This window comes from Gadus macrocephalus, chromosome 14, assembly GCF_031168955.1.
Source record: "Gadus macrocephalus chromosome 14, ASM3116895v1".
Taxonomy (NCBI): domain Eukaryota; kingdom Metazoa; phylum Chordata; class Actinopteri; order Gadiformes; family Gadidae; genus Gadus; species Gadus macrocephalus.
This window is the reverse complement of record NC_082395.1, coordinates 23237397-23253974: the sequence shown is the minus strand read 5'-3', so window position 1 is coordinate 23253974 and position 16578 is coordinate 23237397. Positions and strand designations below refer to the sequence as shown.

At 46.4% G+C, this 16578-nt stretch overlaps 1 protein-coding gene across 3 annotated transcripts in view; it reads left to right on the top strand.

The window, feature by feature from the left end:
- The window catches only part of LOC132471731 (AT-rich interactive domain-containing protein 3A-like), a 24029-nt gene extending 10059 nt beyond the window's left edge, over positions 1 to 13970 (top strand). Inside the window, exons 5-7 of one of the 3 annotated variants that reach the window (XM_060070965.1) lie at positions 4588 to 4860; positions 12968 to 13060; positions 13407 to 13970. In XM_060070965.1, coding sequence (XP_059926948.1) covers positions 4588 to 4860; positions 12968 to 13060; positions 13407 to 13603 — 563 coding nt within the window. In that variant the 3' untranslated portion in view covers positions 13604 to 13970. Of the gene's footprint in view, positions 1 to 4587; positions 4870 to 12967; positions 13061 to 13406 lie in introns of all 3 variants that reach the window. The other 2 variants (XM_060070964.1, XM_060070963.1) reach the window with 2 other exon arrangements.
- The last annotated feature ends 2608 nt before the right edge of the window (positions 13971 to 16578 follow it).

The following is a 16578-nucleotide window of genomic DNA, read 5'->3' as shown; positions in this document are numbered from 1 at the left end:
AGGATGTGGTGTGAAGGGAATGCGGCCCTCGTCTTTAAGCCCGAAAGAAGTGGCTACTGGGGACGCCATTCAGAGACGCACCCTGCTAGAGGAGGACGCCTTTCAGATGCGCACAGTCTCTGAATGGTAGGACAGGACGCCATTCAGGGACGCACCGTGGCTTATGGGAATGGCATCCCCAGTAGCTGCGGTGCGTCTCTGAATGGTGTCCCAAGAAGCTGCGGATCGTCTCTGAATGGCATCCCCCTCCTCTGAATGGCGTCGACCTGGTCTGGAGTATCGCTCAGACGTGTGGAGGGCGGGGTTGGTAGATGACGCGGGGGATTGTTCCACTGGGCTTGCCGTAGGCGTTGCTGGTCTGTGGTGGTGGTATGGGGTACGACTTAATGAGGGACTGGAAAAAGTGTGGCCAGTGTTCCCCCGGACAAACACATTCCAGAGGAAAGGCTGTTTGTGTGTTTTATGAGGTCTCTGGCCTTTTATCAGGACCAATTGGGCCAAAACGTTTAAAGGCTCCAGCTCCCGGGGGTCTGGCCAGTGGCTGGCTGGAGGGGCATGTTCGCTTTATTAGCAGGGACGCATTAACGTAGGAGTAGCGCCCTCTGTCTTCATTAGAGAGAACTACAACCAGCCACTCTTAATGGGGACATATTATGAAAACAACACTTTTCCTGGGATTTGGGGTGTTGTTTTGGGTCTCTGGTGCTCCAACACGCATACAAACTTTGAAAAAAGTCTGTACATGCTTTTTTTGAGTGAGATATTCATTTCTGAGAGTACCCAGCTTACAGTTACCAAACGAGCGTGGAAGGAAGGGAGCACACTTGAATATTACGTCCCACTTCCCCACTCCCCTCCAATCAGAGTATAGCTACGATTTTGTGGACAAGCGGACGAGCAGTTCCGGCGGGGGGAACTCGGCGGCAGCTCAGCTCCGGGAGTACAATCTCTTTCTCTGCCGGACTGCTTCAGCGCCAGAAGATTCGGCAGCAGTCCGGAGGAGGAGACATGGAGGAGAAAGGGATTGTACTCCCGGAGCTGAGCTGCCAGACTGCCGGCGAGCTACGTCCGCCGTCGAAGCCGTCCGGCCGCCACCGAAGCCGTCCAGCCACCGCCAAAGCTTCGGCGGTGTACTCCGGGAGCTAATCCCTTTCCCCTCCATGTCGCGGTTCATGGACATCAGAGAGTCAAGGCCAAAGTACCTTTCCCCCAATTCTTCTCAACCATGACCGAGATAACGAGTCTTTACTTGTTGTGGAAGTACCAGAGACGTCAGACACAGTCTTTATGATTCATAATATCATCCGAGGCGCACATAGCTTTTGGCCGTGATATTAGATATAATATTATATAAATACCCAAACATATTATTATACTATATTATATTATATAGATAAAGAGCTCCAGGAGTCCGCAGACACCAACAATCCCTTCTCCTCCATGCTGTGGTTCAGTCTGACAGCTCATTGGTCAAAGGGCAGCAGATCATTTGCATTACAGACACCAGAAACAGCGCATTCTGAAGGGACTGAAACAGAGGGGAAAAGCGGCAGGGGAGATTTTTTTTCCTAAACGCTATTTCAAGCAAACAGCTTCAAAAACATGTTTTCTGGAACTCAAATACTATGTTTATTTGTTGGGAAAACACCATAATATGCCTCCTTTAAGTTATTAACTTGATCCAGCGTTTATTTTCTGCACTGATCTCAAAGTTGCATGTGCAAAAAGGTGATTTGAAATGTGTTCTGAAACTGTTTGTCAATCTGTAGTATGCGCGGGTACTGCAAGTGGTATCTAGGATTTTTTTCTTGAAAGACACATTTAAAATATTAGAAATAATCATACGGTCAATCGAAAATGAATATGGATTAATTCTGTTCAGTAATTATTGAATTAAGGCTCGTTATTGTTTCAAACATAGTGTTGCTTTGTTCATCGTTCATTGTTCCATCATGTTTTCCATTGTACTGTTTCCCCTGGTATTTAGTGTTATGTGTGTTTGCCGTATTAACGGAGCCTCCATGCAGTAATACTTGTGTGTTAAGGGTTGTCTGTTTGCTCAGCCAATGCGTGTGTATTCATCTCTTGTTTACCGTTTGCATATGGGATGGTCCGCTTAAAGTAAGTAAGTAAGTAAGACTTTATTTATATAGCACATTTCGTACAAGATTTGCAATTCAAAGTGCTTTACATAAAATGAATAAAAGCAAGCAGCAGGAGCAATACATAGAGTAAAAGATAAATACAAAATGATCAACATCGTATCAGAACCTGGTGTTCTGATAGGCTTACTAAAATCATGATAAAATAAATATAAAACCCTTAAAACAGTTTAAAAGAGAAATAGTAAAAATAGTGCAAGTTACAGAGAAATAAATAGTGCCAGATAAAAATTAATAAAATGCTTTGGTAAAAAGAAAGGTTTTAAGCTGCTTTTTAAAGGTGTCTAGCGTGTTTGCTTCCCTAATATTAATGGGTAATGTGTTCCATAATTTTGGGGCGTAGTTGAAAAAGGCTGCGTCACCAATCTTCTTATGACTGCTTCTGGTGACCTGTAACAGACCTGTATCTGATGATCGCAGTGTTCTAGCTGGTGTGTAGTTAGTAAGAGAGTTAGCAATGTAGCTAGGGCCTTGTCCATTTAGAGCTTTGTATGTGAGGAGGAGGACCTTAAAGTCAATTCTAAAGGTAACAGGAAGCCAGTGTAAAGTAGCTAGGACAGGACTAATGTGTTCTCTCCTTTTAGTTTTGGTTAATAGTCTAGCTGCAGAGTTTTGAATGAGCTGGAGTCTTTCAGTTGTTTTCTTGGGAAGACCAGCGAAAAGTGAATTACAGTAGTCTAGCCGGCTCGATATGAAAGCATGAATAAGCTGGCATCATTTTGGTTTATGAATGGTCGTACCTTTGCTATGTTCCTGAGGTGAAAGAAAGCTGTTTAGGTCACTTTGTTAATGTGGGAGTTGAAATTCAAATCTGAGTCCAGGATGACACCGAGATTTATCACCTCAGGTTTAATCCACCGGGTTAAACCTCCTAGATTCTTGATTTGCATCTCTCTTTTTAATTTGGGGCCGATAAGTAGGACTTCAGTTTTGTCCTCATTTAGTTTTAGAAAGTTATTGTTCATCCATTTGTTTATTGCCAATAAAAAGTTGGTAATGGAGTTTATGGCCTTCGCATCATTAGGTTCAGCGGAAATATACAGTTGGGTGTCATCCGCGTAGCTTTGAAAATCTATACTATATTCTCTGATGATGTCACTGAGTGGTAACATATAAAGAGAAAAGAGTAATGGACCTAAACAGCTCCCTTGTGCAACCCCGTAGCAGCTTTCATGTTTCTCTGACATATGGTCTCCTAGACTAACGCAAAACTTCCTTCCTCTAATATATGTTTTGATCCAGTTCAATACACTCAGAGAACCCAATAAGATTTTCAAGTCTATTGATTAGGATGTCGTGATCAATGGTATCAAATGCTGCACTAAGATCTAATAGGATAAGGATAGAAACTTTATTTGCATCAGAGTTTTGTCTGAGGTCGCTAATTATTTTGGTGAGAGCGGTTTCAGTACATCAAGACTAAAGGTCTTGATGACAATTAAGTGGTTCTCCTCAAGATTAAGGCTAACAGTCTGTTATAAACTCTAACATAATGCTCCATGGATCTGGGTCAGGGCTCCTACTCCAGAATGTTTCTGGAGTACTATTTTTTTTCAGTGCAAGGACGTACAACATACAATAAGTGCGTACATTAAGTGCCAGGACGTACAACATACAATGAGTGTGTAAGAGGGGATTTGGGATTGGGCTAGGTGAACTCTGAACGTTTATGAATTTGTATAAGCAAACATTGCATAGTGTACCTTTTAGTTGATCCTGACGTTGAGTGTGTGTGTGGGAGCGGGTCTGTGTGTCTGGTAGGTCAACATGTCTGACACAAAATGGCCCCGGGGCACGTCCGTGTACCACTGATTAATGGAGCATTCCCACGCTGCAGGGACGCTTTATGGCCCCTGCCGTTCAAAGGCGGCCGTCCACATCAATGGACTCTCTAGATAGCCGTCATTACCCAAGGCTCTTCTCTGATCTGCGCTCTGCTCTAGGGGAATCCGGTCCCCGTCTTTAAGCCTGACAGTTGCCACATTGCGTCGCTGAATGGGTAGCCTCAGTAGCCGCGGTGCGTCTGTGAATGGGGTCCTCCCCACGATTCTGCCAGAACCGTGGCAAGGCCCCCCCCCCCCACAACCTTGGATTAATCATCTTAGTTGAAGTGCTTCAACAAGTACAGAGAACCGACCGGCTGAGAAGGTTTGCCGCGGTCGTAAGCGCCGGCAACCAGAGAAACCGTTTATTTGACATGTGCGTTATCCCACCTCTCACGTCTTTACGGTTACGGTTAGTTTTGACCACCTCACTCTGTGGTCAAAGGAACCTCCATGCGGCCTCCGATGCGCAGGTTGAGCTTCAAACGTCACTCCTCCAAATCCCGGCTCCATCACGGCATTAACTTTCTCCCTGCCTCTCCCCCCTCCCCCCCCCCCCCCCCCCTCTCTCTCTCCCCTCCTCCCCCCCGCGGTCCTCCCAGAAGACCTGGCCTCCTCCATGCTGGGGGTGCGCTCCAACATGGCGATGGCGCTGGGCCAGCAGCAGGTAGCCGGCCTGGCCCGCGCGGCCACCCTGGAGCAGCTCCGGGAGAAGCTGGAGACGGGCGGCGGCGAGGGCCCGGAGAGGAAGATGGCGCGGCTGGCTGAGGAGCAGCAGCGCCTCATGCAGCAGGCCTTCCAGCACAACCTGCTGGCCATGGCCTCACAGGTGCCCATGAACCTGCGGCTGGCAGCGCCCTCAATCACCACCAGAGGTCCGTCACGTAAGGACTCACCGCAAACACACAACAACAGACCACAGCACACCCCATACACACCGCATAACTCAACAACCCACCCCAAACACACCTCACACGTAACACACCTCAAACACACCTCAACACACAACAAGAGACAACAACCCACCCTAAACACACCTCAACAGGCAACACACCTAAAACCAACCCGGTCTCACGAAAATACGTGACACTGTCACGTTATTTAATCTATTGAACGTGATCAGGGACACGTGTTTTCAAATTTTTCGTGTCAAAAAGCACAAATTTCAAACCCATGTATTTCAATTGGAAGTATTTGTCGTGTCACTAAGCACGACTTCCAAACTAAGCTTCTGTCCGGGAGCGTTCTCCCTAATGTCCCTTAAGGAGCTCCGTACAGAACATTTATTGTTAAAAATTGTCTGTGATAACTAACAATATGACAGCTTTTGGCCACCCGTTTCTACTTAAACTTGTCTGTGAACAATATGACAGCTTTAGGCCACCCGTTTCTACTTTCACCTTTGATTCTGAGAAATTGTGACAATTCACGGATATATTAAATGCAGGTGCGCTGCTCAGGCAAACCGCGAAGGAAAAAAGGGTAGCTGCTTCATCTGTTCTTTTTAGAATTGTATGTCTTGATGTTTTGATCTAGCCATATATCTATTGTCTTCTTTTTGGCTATGTGAATGGAAGTCCGCGTCGATGCCTCGCAAGTCCAGTGTCGCGAGCGGACGTGACATCTAGAAATCATACCGTATAATAATGGGTTATCATTAATATTGATGTGTAGGGGTTGATTATAACTCGTGAATAATATTGTTTATACCACAGTCTGGGGGAATACTCGTATTCTGATTGGCTGCAGGGTGTGTATTATCTCCTGATATAGGCCAACAGACACCGGCTAAGTAGTTCCAGTCAGGGTTTAGATTCTCTGCCCGAGCCCGACCCGACCCGACCCGCAGGCCGGGTCGGGCCGATATTTCCCACCACTGACTATCCTCGGGCCGGGCCTTTGATCGAGCGATTTTATTTTTATTTTATCATTGGTTTATTGGCCTAATCTGAGGAGAAATCTATGCCATAAACAGAAATATTATAGGTCTTTATTACACGGGTCTTCTCAATGCCGTGGAACGCTCCGTTCACTTGCATGGGTCCGGTTACTTGTCAACCCCTCTGCTGATCAACACTACGAATGCTGGTAACGAATAAATTGTAAAAAAGACACAGCATGTGAAGTTATTTTTTCGTTTTGGCAGTAGCCGTGTAATGAGCGGGCTAATGTATAGAACGTCGCCGGTCAATATCGAAAATAAGACCCTTCAGGGCGAAGCAAGACACCTTTGCTGCGCGTCGGGGTACTGTTCGCCCTGGTGGGGCTTATTTTCCCAGATAATGACCGGCGTTCTATGCATTATCCCTACATATATATTTAGCAGAGTAGACTAAATGTGAACAAAGTTACATGACTTTCTTTATTAATCGAATGGGAAATGCAATAGGCCTATTTTAGGACCGAATCACCGTTAAACTTGTTTCTAATAACATTCCTAGCGAGAAATATACTTTTTACTTGCATAATCTTTAGTCAGTGATTACGTCTGATCTTTAGTTTTATAGTCATTAGGAAGATTTTATCGGCTCGCTCGCATGTATCAACGACGTCAGGTTGCTAGGGACGCTGCTTTCGCTAGCTCACGTGTTTCCTGCGTTTGTGTTATTAAACCGTTACTTTATGTAGCCTAACTTTTAATGATATCATCTTGTTAGAAACACGTATATCTGAGAGCCAACCCAGTCGCCAAAAGCATACGTTGACAGTGTACGTTTTCGTGAACACTGGATTACGTCGCATTTCAACATAAAATAGCGTGTTATACACACACACACACACACACACACACACACACACACACACACACACACACACACACACACACATACACACAATGCATTTCGCTGCTAAAACAACAACAACAGATATTCCCTCAATTATTATTACTTTCAAAACGTTGGCCAAGGTGGAATATCCTTTTTATTTGGGCTGCTTCTAGGACATTTTGGGTGGATTTTGAACGGTATGTGGGCAGGACGTTTTTTGCAGGACCTGGCAACCCTGCGCTGTTGCCCGAGGTGCAGAAATGCTCCGGAACAGATCTGGATCCACTATGGCCAAAAGACTTGTATGCCCCCCCCCCCCTTAAATAAATTCTATGGCAGAATAAAGAATAAATTCATGCATTATCATTCAACTTGAACATGTGTTTTTACAATTTAGCGTGGTGGAGGGGTGACGTATGTTGGCCAACCCGGAAGTGAGCGTCGCCCTGGTTTCCCTTGACAAAAAGCCAACAGGTTTTTCCATTGGATTTTGGATTATTGCAGAAAAATTAGCATCTTTGAAGCACCTCCTCAAAAACTGAAAATAAATAAATACATAAAAATATCTGTGCTCCAAAGAACGAAATGTAAACCAATGCATTCTGAATGGGAGTGTTTCTCAGATTTTTCCATGCTACACAGAACGAAATGTAAACCCATGCAAATAAAGACTTCATGATCATAATAATTTAAATATCATTAATCTGTGTGTAGAGTGGTATTCTATTTTTTTCAACGGGGCTGCATCCAGTCACTAGACCGTCATGGTTGCTATGGTGGTTGCTATCGACCGCCCCCTCTAATCCTTACATGGTTCTAAAAACCACGCGGCAAAGGAGCTGCCGTCCATTGTGTTGTTTTTGTCGTAAACTAGGGTCCGATGGTTAAAAAATAGACAGATATTCCAAGGTATCCTTAAAAGGCAGCTTGGATGTTTTTATTTTGTGCAGTTTAGACTTCTTCTGTAACCTATTTTTTAAAGCAAAACACCAAGCTCATTGATTTAACGAGGCAGGGTTATTTGAAACAATTTATTAAATAAATATTTATGAGAGGTCATTCCTTCTCCTGAGTTTGCTTCCTATTTATGTCTAGTGTACAACCCTACTGTCCACAAGCATCACCCCCCCCCCCCCCCCCCCCTCCCCTTATGGATTTGGAGAATTGCTGCCACGTCCCAGTGGTGGAGGTATCATATATATGAAAGAGGGCATTCAATTATACTACAATGATCAATTAGGAGGCCGAAGCCCTAAAGGAAGTGATGCAATAGGTGACTGAGTCGACAACATTTACGTAAGCCTCTGGGTCTCTTATATATCAAAGGGGGTCTCAAAGGACGCATATACGCTTCAACCTGTGGCTTACAGGAAACGACTCAGCAAGTGCTCCATCTCGTTGCCCCTCACCCAGCGGCTCGCTTGCATGATTTTGGCCTGAAGTTCTTCCCAGACCTACACCATAGCCATCCAACCTGCATATCTGAGAATCAGGCCTCTCTTTAATAATGACAAAAAGTTATGAGAGAAATACACATAAACTTTTGTTGTCTCATAAGCGGCGTGGTGCCGGCTCCTTTTGACCTTTTGACCCCAGACTTCAAAAACGTGGCCACAGGCCAGCTGTGTCTACACACCTTAAGCCACAAATGTACACATCCATCCCACAAAAAATGGGGACTAGAAACTAACCTCTGTCTTATGTACATTTACTGTACTGTTGGAGGTCACGCCCCTTTTCCAGCCTTTTCGAGATCGCTAGGGATACTGAAATGTTTACACACATTTCCCGGGGCCCAGAGAACAACATATCCGAGATTTGGAGTTCTAGCCCTTAGAGAAAAAAAGTTTTCCCAAATGGACTGTCATTTGGACAAAGCCCCTCAGAAGTGTTGCCTGCAAGACCTAATGGTCCAGAATGTGGTGGAAAAACAGTTTTTGAGATAGGAAGGTCCTACCGCCCTGAAATTTGAATACCTTATTCTAGGGCCCCCGCACCGAAACTTGGCCCGGACGGACCCCGAGGGCCCTTCCTGCCCGAAACTTGGCCCAGTCGGACCCCGAGTGCAGGAAGGGGGGGCCTGGACTTTCATAATCTTCGCTCAGTGAATGTGAAGGATGTTTGGTCGGATAGTTATGACGAAGAATCATAATGTGAATCGGAATATTCAATAAATGTCTTGATATCATCTTTCGTCTCAACACTTCTGCTGCAGCCGCTTAAAGTCTCACTCCGAGAACCTTAAAATATGAATCAATCCATTAGAAGTATGAAAATATCTTCCCGGAGGCGTAACGGGGCAAACAAGGTGTCCTTGGACATCTACGTTTCGAGGCGATTGCAACAGTGCCACACATGATCATATTTGAATATGTTTCGGGGTAGTAATTAGCTGTCGATTTTGGAGGCCTTTATCAATAATGACCAGCTATAGATTTGCTTCCCGATGGAGATTTTTGACAAATTACATGTTATTTAGCATCTACACGTTAAGCTGAGTCCAATGAGATCAAGCTCGCCCTCTTGCCACACCGAGATCATGTCCTAGACCATATGTACCATGCAAAATACATGTTACCATTTGCTAGAGTGTCATGCTTGGTGTCATTGGACTCTGCTCAACGTGTAGATGCTAAATAACATGTCATTTGTCACAAATTTCTATCGGGAAGTAAATCAATAGCTGCTCATTATTGATTAAGGCCTCCAATTTCGACAGCTAATTACTACCATTAAACATGTTCGAATATGCTCATGTGTGGCACCGTTGCAATCGCGTGGAAGCGTAGATGTTGAAGGACACCTTGTTCGCCCCCTTACGCCACCGGGGGGGGGGGGGGGGGGGGGGTGATGCTTGTGGACAGTAGGGTTGTACACTAGACATAAATAGGAAGCAAACTCAGGAGAAGGAATGACCTCTCATAAATATTTATTTAATAAATTGTTTCAAATAACCCTGCCTCGTTAAATCAATGAGCTTGGTGTTTTGCTTTAAAAAATAGGTTATAGAAGAAGTCTAAACTGCAGAAAATAAAAACATCCAAGCTGCCTTTTAAGGATACCTTGGAATATCTGTCTATTTTTTAACCATCGGACCCTAGTTTACGACAAAAACAACACAATGGACGGCAGCTCCTTTGCCGCGTGGTTTTTAGAACCATGTAAGGATTAGAGGGGGGCGGTCGATAGCAACCACCATAGCAACCATGACGGTCTAGTGACTGGATGCAGCCCCGTTGAAAAAAATAGAATACCACTCTACACACAGATTAATGATATTTAAATTATTATGAACATGAAGTCTTTATTTGCATGGGTTTACATTTCGTTCTGTGTAGCATGGAAAAATCGGAGAAACACTCCCATTCAGAATGCATTGGTTTACATTTCTTTCTTTGGAGCACAGATATTTTTATTTATTTATTTATTTTCAGTTTTTGAGGAGGTGCTTCAAAGATGCTAATTTTTCTGCAATAATCCAAAATCCAATGGAAAAACCCGTTGGCTTTTTGTCAAGGGAAACCAGGGCGACGCTCACTTCCGGGTTGGCCAACACACGTCACCCCTTCACCACGCTAAATTGTAAAAACACATGTTGAAGTTGAATGATAATGCATGAATTTATTCTTTATTCTGCCATAGAATTTATTTAAGGGGGGGGGGGCATACAAGTCTTTTGGCCATAGTGGATCCAGATCTGTTCCGGAGCATTTCTGCACCTCGGGCAACAGCGCAGGGTTGCCAGGTCCTGCAAAAAACGTCCTGCCCACATACCGTTCAAAATCCACCCAAAATGTCCTAGAAGCAGCCCAAATAAAAAGGATATTCCACCTTGGCCAACGTTTTGAAAGTAACAATAATTGAGGGAATATCTGTTGTTGTTGTTTTAGCAGCGAAATACATTGTGTGTGTGTGTGTGTGTGTGTGTGTGTGTGTGTGTGTGTGTGTGTGTATAACACGCTATTTTATGTTGAAATGCGACGTAATCCAGTGTTCACGAAAACGTACACTGTCAACGTATGCTTTTGGCGACTGGGTTGGCTCTCAGATATACGTGTTTCTAACAAGATGATATCATTAAAAGTTAGGCTACATAAAGTAACGGTTTAATAACACAAACGCAGGAAACACGTGAGCTAGCGAAAGCAGCGTCCCTAGCAACCTGACGTCGTTGAAACATGCGAGCGAGCCGATAAAATCTTCCTAATAACTATAAAACTAAAGATCAGACGTAATCACTGACTAAAGATTATGCAAGTAAAAAGTATATTTCTCGCTAGGAATGTTATTAGAAACAAGTTTAACGGTGATTCGGTGCTAAAATAGGCCTATTGCATTTCCCATTCGATTAATAAAGAAAGTCATGTAACTTTGTTCACATTTAGTCTACTCTGCTAAATATATATGTAGGGATAATGCATAGAACGCCGGTCATTATCTGGGAAAATAAGCCCCACCAGGGCGAACAGTACACCGACGCGCAGCAAAGGTGTCTTGCTTCGCCCTGAAGGGTCTTATTTTCGATATTGACCGGCGACGTTCTATACATTAGCCCGCTTATTACACGGCTACTGCCAAAACAAAAAAATAACTTCACTGTGTCTTTTTTACAATTTATTCGTTACCAGCATTCGTAGTGTTGATCAGCAGAGGGGTTGACAAGTAACCGGACCCATGCAAGTGAACGGAGCGTTCCACGGCATTGAGAAGACCCGTGTAATAAAGACCTATAATATTTCTGTTTATGGCATAGATTTCTCCTCAGATTAGGCCAATAAACCAATGATAAAATAAAAATAAAATCGCTCGATCAAAGGCCCGGCCCGAGGATAGTCAGTGGTGGGAAATATCGGCCCGACCCGGCCTGCGGGTCGGGTCGGGTCGGGCTCGGGCAGAGAATCTCAACACTGACTGGAACTACTTAGCTGGTGTCTGTAGGCCTATATCAGGAGATAATATACACCCTGCAGCCAATCAGAATACGAGTATTCCCCCAGACTGTGGTATAAACAATATTATTCACGAGTTATAATCAACCCCTACACATCAATATTAATGATAACCCATTATTATACGGTATGATTTCTAGATGTCACGTCCGCTCGCGACACTGGACTTGCGAGGCATCGACGCGGACTTCCATTCACATAGCCAAAAACAAGACAATAGATCTATGGCTAGATCAAAACATCAAGACATACAATTCTAAAAAGAACAGATGAAGCAGCTACCCTTTTTTCCTTCGCGGTTTGCCTGAGCAGCGCACCTGCATTTAAAATATCCGTGAATTGTCACAATTTCTCAGAATCAAAGGTGAAAGTAGAAACGGGTGGCCTAAAGCTGTCATATTGTTCACAGACAAGTTTAAGTAGAAACGGGTGGCCAAAAGCTGTCATATTGTTAGTTATCACAGACAATTTTTAACAATAAATGTTCTGTACGGAGCTCCTTAAGGGACATTAGGGAGAACGCTCCCGGACAGAAGCTTAGTTTGGAAGTCGTGCTTAGTGACACGACAAATACTTCCAATTGAAATACATGGGTTTGAAATTTGTGCTTTTTGACACGAAAAATTTGAAAACACGTGTCCCTGATCACGTTCAATAGATTAAATAACGTGACAGTGTCACGTATTTTCGTGAGACCGGGTTGCCTAAAACACACCTCAGCACACGTCACACCTCAAACACACCTCAACACACAACAACAGACAGCAACACAACCTAAACACATCTCAACACTCAACAACACACCCCAAACACACCTCAACACGTAACACACCTCAAACACACCTCAAACACAACAACAGACAACAACACACCCTAAACACACCTGAACACACAACACACCTCAACACACAGCCAGAGACAACAACACACCCTAAACACACAAAAATACAACTACAACACACTTCAACACACAACAACAGACCTAAAACACACCTCAACATACCTCAGTGCACCATAACACGGCCCAATGCACCATAACACACCATTACACACTTCAACACACCATAACACACCCAGTGCCCCCCAACGCACCAGATCACACCTCAATGCACCCCAACACACCAGAACCCACCTTAACACCCCCTAAACCCACCTCCAAACCACCACAGCACCGCACCACGGCAACGATGCTGCACGCTGGAACCGGATGCTGGTTGACATGCAAACCAGGAGGCAAACTCACACGCGCTCGCTTGTCTCTGCAGATGAAAAGCCGCAGGACATGTCTCTGAGCATCTCGACCAACGGGAACGCCAGCATCACGGTGTCCGTGGAGGTGAACGGCACACTGTACTCAGGTTGGTACACCACTCCTAAACAACACGCAACACACTCCCTCTGGTTAACACACGAGGCTCTGAACCGCTGCAGAGGACAAGCGCTCAATCGAGCTGCTTCCAGCTAACAACACCGTTATTACTTAAGTTAATATCTAGATCAAAAGTATGTATATACGTATATGAGTTTGATCTGAGTAATGGTCTGATCGTAGCTGTTCTTAACGGGACAGCGGTGGCCACTGAGCAGTCCGTCCGTGTCTCACGTGTTTTCGCCTTTCTTCAGCGATGCTGGTCTGAAGGCTCGTTCTGCGTTACGTGAAACAGAGTTTAAGAGTCTAACGCTGCTGTCTCCTGTCTGCTTCAGGGACTCTGTTCGCCCAGAAGTCTGGGGGACCCGCGGGGCCCACCCTGTCGGCCTCTCCGGTCTCGGCCCCCGGTCCCGGGCCCAGCTCCGGCTTCGTCTTCTCTGCCCCGACGGCCCAGACACTCAGCCCGGCCTCATCCTCCTCCTCCTCCTCCAAGGGCCCTTGCTCGGCGCCGGCTGCCGGAGGGTCCCCATGACTCTGGAGGCCCTACGTACCCGTGGCCCAGGCTTCGGATCCGGGCGGAGCCCCAGCATGAATTTACAGTACATTGAGAAACCGATAGGAATCGACAAACTGTTGCACAATTACCTCATCAGCCAGTCGACCTCCTGGCCGTCCAGAACCCAGAGCCTGAGATCTGGGCTACGACGCCGCGCCCCCATGTGTACAGCATCTTACTCAGCTCACGGACACATACACACACCCATAGACACACACACATAAACACACATACACACACCCATAGACACAAACACACACACACACACACACACACACACACACACACACACACACACACACACACACACACACACACACACACACACACACACACACACACACACACACAGTACGCCTACACACATGTATTTGTACATGCTAAACACAATCAGAGTTCAGCCAAAACCGACTGACAGGTAAACTTACTGAACTTGAAACGTTTTTATTTTCAGGACATTTGTTTTGTTTGTTGCCATTTTGATGTTTTTATTTTATTTTTTTGGATTTTGTGTTTTTAGAATTATTATTTCATCTTTTTACATACCTCAAATCATGTTAACCTACAGCGGTTTTCCTCCCTCAGGGGCTGTAGTATATTTAACCTGAATCAACTTTATTTTTGTATTCTTTTTTGTTTTTACCTCGCTGCAATCAGGGGGTAGAGAGAGGCTGCCGGTGGGAACACACGTATAATCAACCCCTCCCCCCACCGCAGCCTCCTCCCCCCCGCCATGTTGGAATAGGGGACATGATGCTCGTAAAACCATGTTGAATACCTCATCCCCCCTCCACCCTCCCCTCTCCCCTCCTGTACCCGATACTGACCCCCCCGCTTCAGGACTCATCCGTTCCATCAGAGATGAATGGAATGGTTGAGTCTAGAAGGCCCCCCCTCCACCCCCATCCAACCCCAAACCCATCCAACCCCCCCCCCCCCAACCCTTCCCTGAAACAATCACACAATCTGCCTCAACTGAATCACACACCAAGTCGCCACCTGATGAGGCAGCTTCCTGTCCGAATCAGAGGAACGTCCACAGCAGGTGGAAGACACACACACACACACACACACACACACACACACACACACACACACACACACACACACACACACACACACACACACACACCCTCTCAGGTTTCTGTTTGCATCCCTGGGGAGACGGTGTGGAGCGTCTGCTCTCACCGCTACAGGAGCCAATGAGAAGCCCCGCTCACACACGACCACCCCCACCTCAGCGAAGCCGCATGACCTCGGACAGTCTATCCCCCCCCCCCCACCCCCGGAGGGGGGCTCAAGTCTCAGGGAGCACTGCGGGGGTCCCCCCGAAGGGACCCCACTTTGTCGTTTTGAAAAGAAAAGAAAAACCGAAAAAAAGAAAGAGAAAGGACGGAGATATATAATGTGAGGAGACTCATGGCTACGGAATGCACAAGTCCCGACCGACTGTTGTTCTACGATTTACCTCATCAGACTCTCTCGCCACGGCGGGAGAGAGACCGTACATACCTCAAACCTCTGAACCTCGCCGCAACGCCAATGACACTTGACCACGGGGGGAGGGGGGGGCTGCGGGGGCGGCTGAAGACCACCGCGCCCCCCCCCCCCCCCCCCCCTGGCCCAAGACCCCTGCCCGAGCTCATCCCCGCCTGAACGGACGAGACCCTATGTGACAGAGCACTGCTGTTGTTTTTATTTGGGGCGGGGGGGGGGGGGGGGGGGAGGGGGGGGGCGCGTTCCAAACTGAACAAGGATGAATTCGCTCCCTCGCTCTGGCTTCCTCTTTATCGCTCGCCATCTTGGCTCTCTCTCTTGTCTTACTTCCTTCCTTTTTTGTTTTTCTTTGCTCTGTTGTGTTTTGATCGTTTCAGCCCTCAAGAGACTCGGTTGTGATCGCCGCTACCGTGGGACGCAAAACACACACATCTGTACATGAGGGGTATCAGAGACCCGCATTCTCAATGAGAACACGGTGTGGCCACACAACATGCCGGTGACACAAGACCCACAGTCCCAGGGACAATGAGGCACAGAGTAATGCAAAACCCTCCGTTTGCAGATGTGTGTGTTTTTCCCAGACGGAGGCGGTATGCTCCTCATGTGTACAATCAGCCCGGTGGAGTGGGGTGTTACCACGAGAATGTCCTGGCCCACGTGAGCTTCCAACTAGTTATTGCACAGCTAGATACCAAAGAATATTGCTATAACCTTACACAATCTAAAGGCCTGCCGAAATCAGGTGCAGGGGAGTCCTACTTCCTGTCAGTTACAGGAAGTCTGCAGTAGAGCACGCATGTGATGACATGTGTGCTTCTCTTTATTCACTACTCCTTTTCTAGAGATTAACTGGACAAGAATTGTAGGCAGAGTTCAGTCTTATGGAATCCATCCCTTATGATAAAAGTGACTTTCTGGGTGTCTGACCCCGTCTCCTGCAGCTTCCCCTACTGGAGGCTGCGCTCATTGCTCTATTCAAACCAGTGTTTTTCAATATATTCCCCAGGGACTCCCATTTCCACTGCCCGTTCGTTCCCTCTCCGACCCAGCATTCAACTAATCAGGTGTTAGGTGATTAGTCTTATGCATTAAATTAGATGTGCTAACTCCTAACCCCAGTGCTACGGTCGAAGGGAAAACGTGACAAGGTCAGGAAATCGTCCTCAGAAGGTGACCTACTTTCTTAAACACTGCATTTGACTCCGTCTGCGGTGCGGTCTTGCTCGACGCCCTAGGGGGACAGGGCCGGGCGTCTCAAACGTCTGTCTGTATCTGGGAGGCCGGGCGCCTCAAATGTTTGTCTGTCTCTCGGGGGCCGGGCGTCTCAAACGTCTGTCTGTCTCTCGGGGGCCGGGCGTCTCAAAAGTCTGTCTGTCTGTCTCTCGGGGGCCGGGCGTCTCTAGGGACCGCTGCCGTTCCGTTGGCTTGTGGCTCCAGCGCTGTAGAAAGAC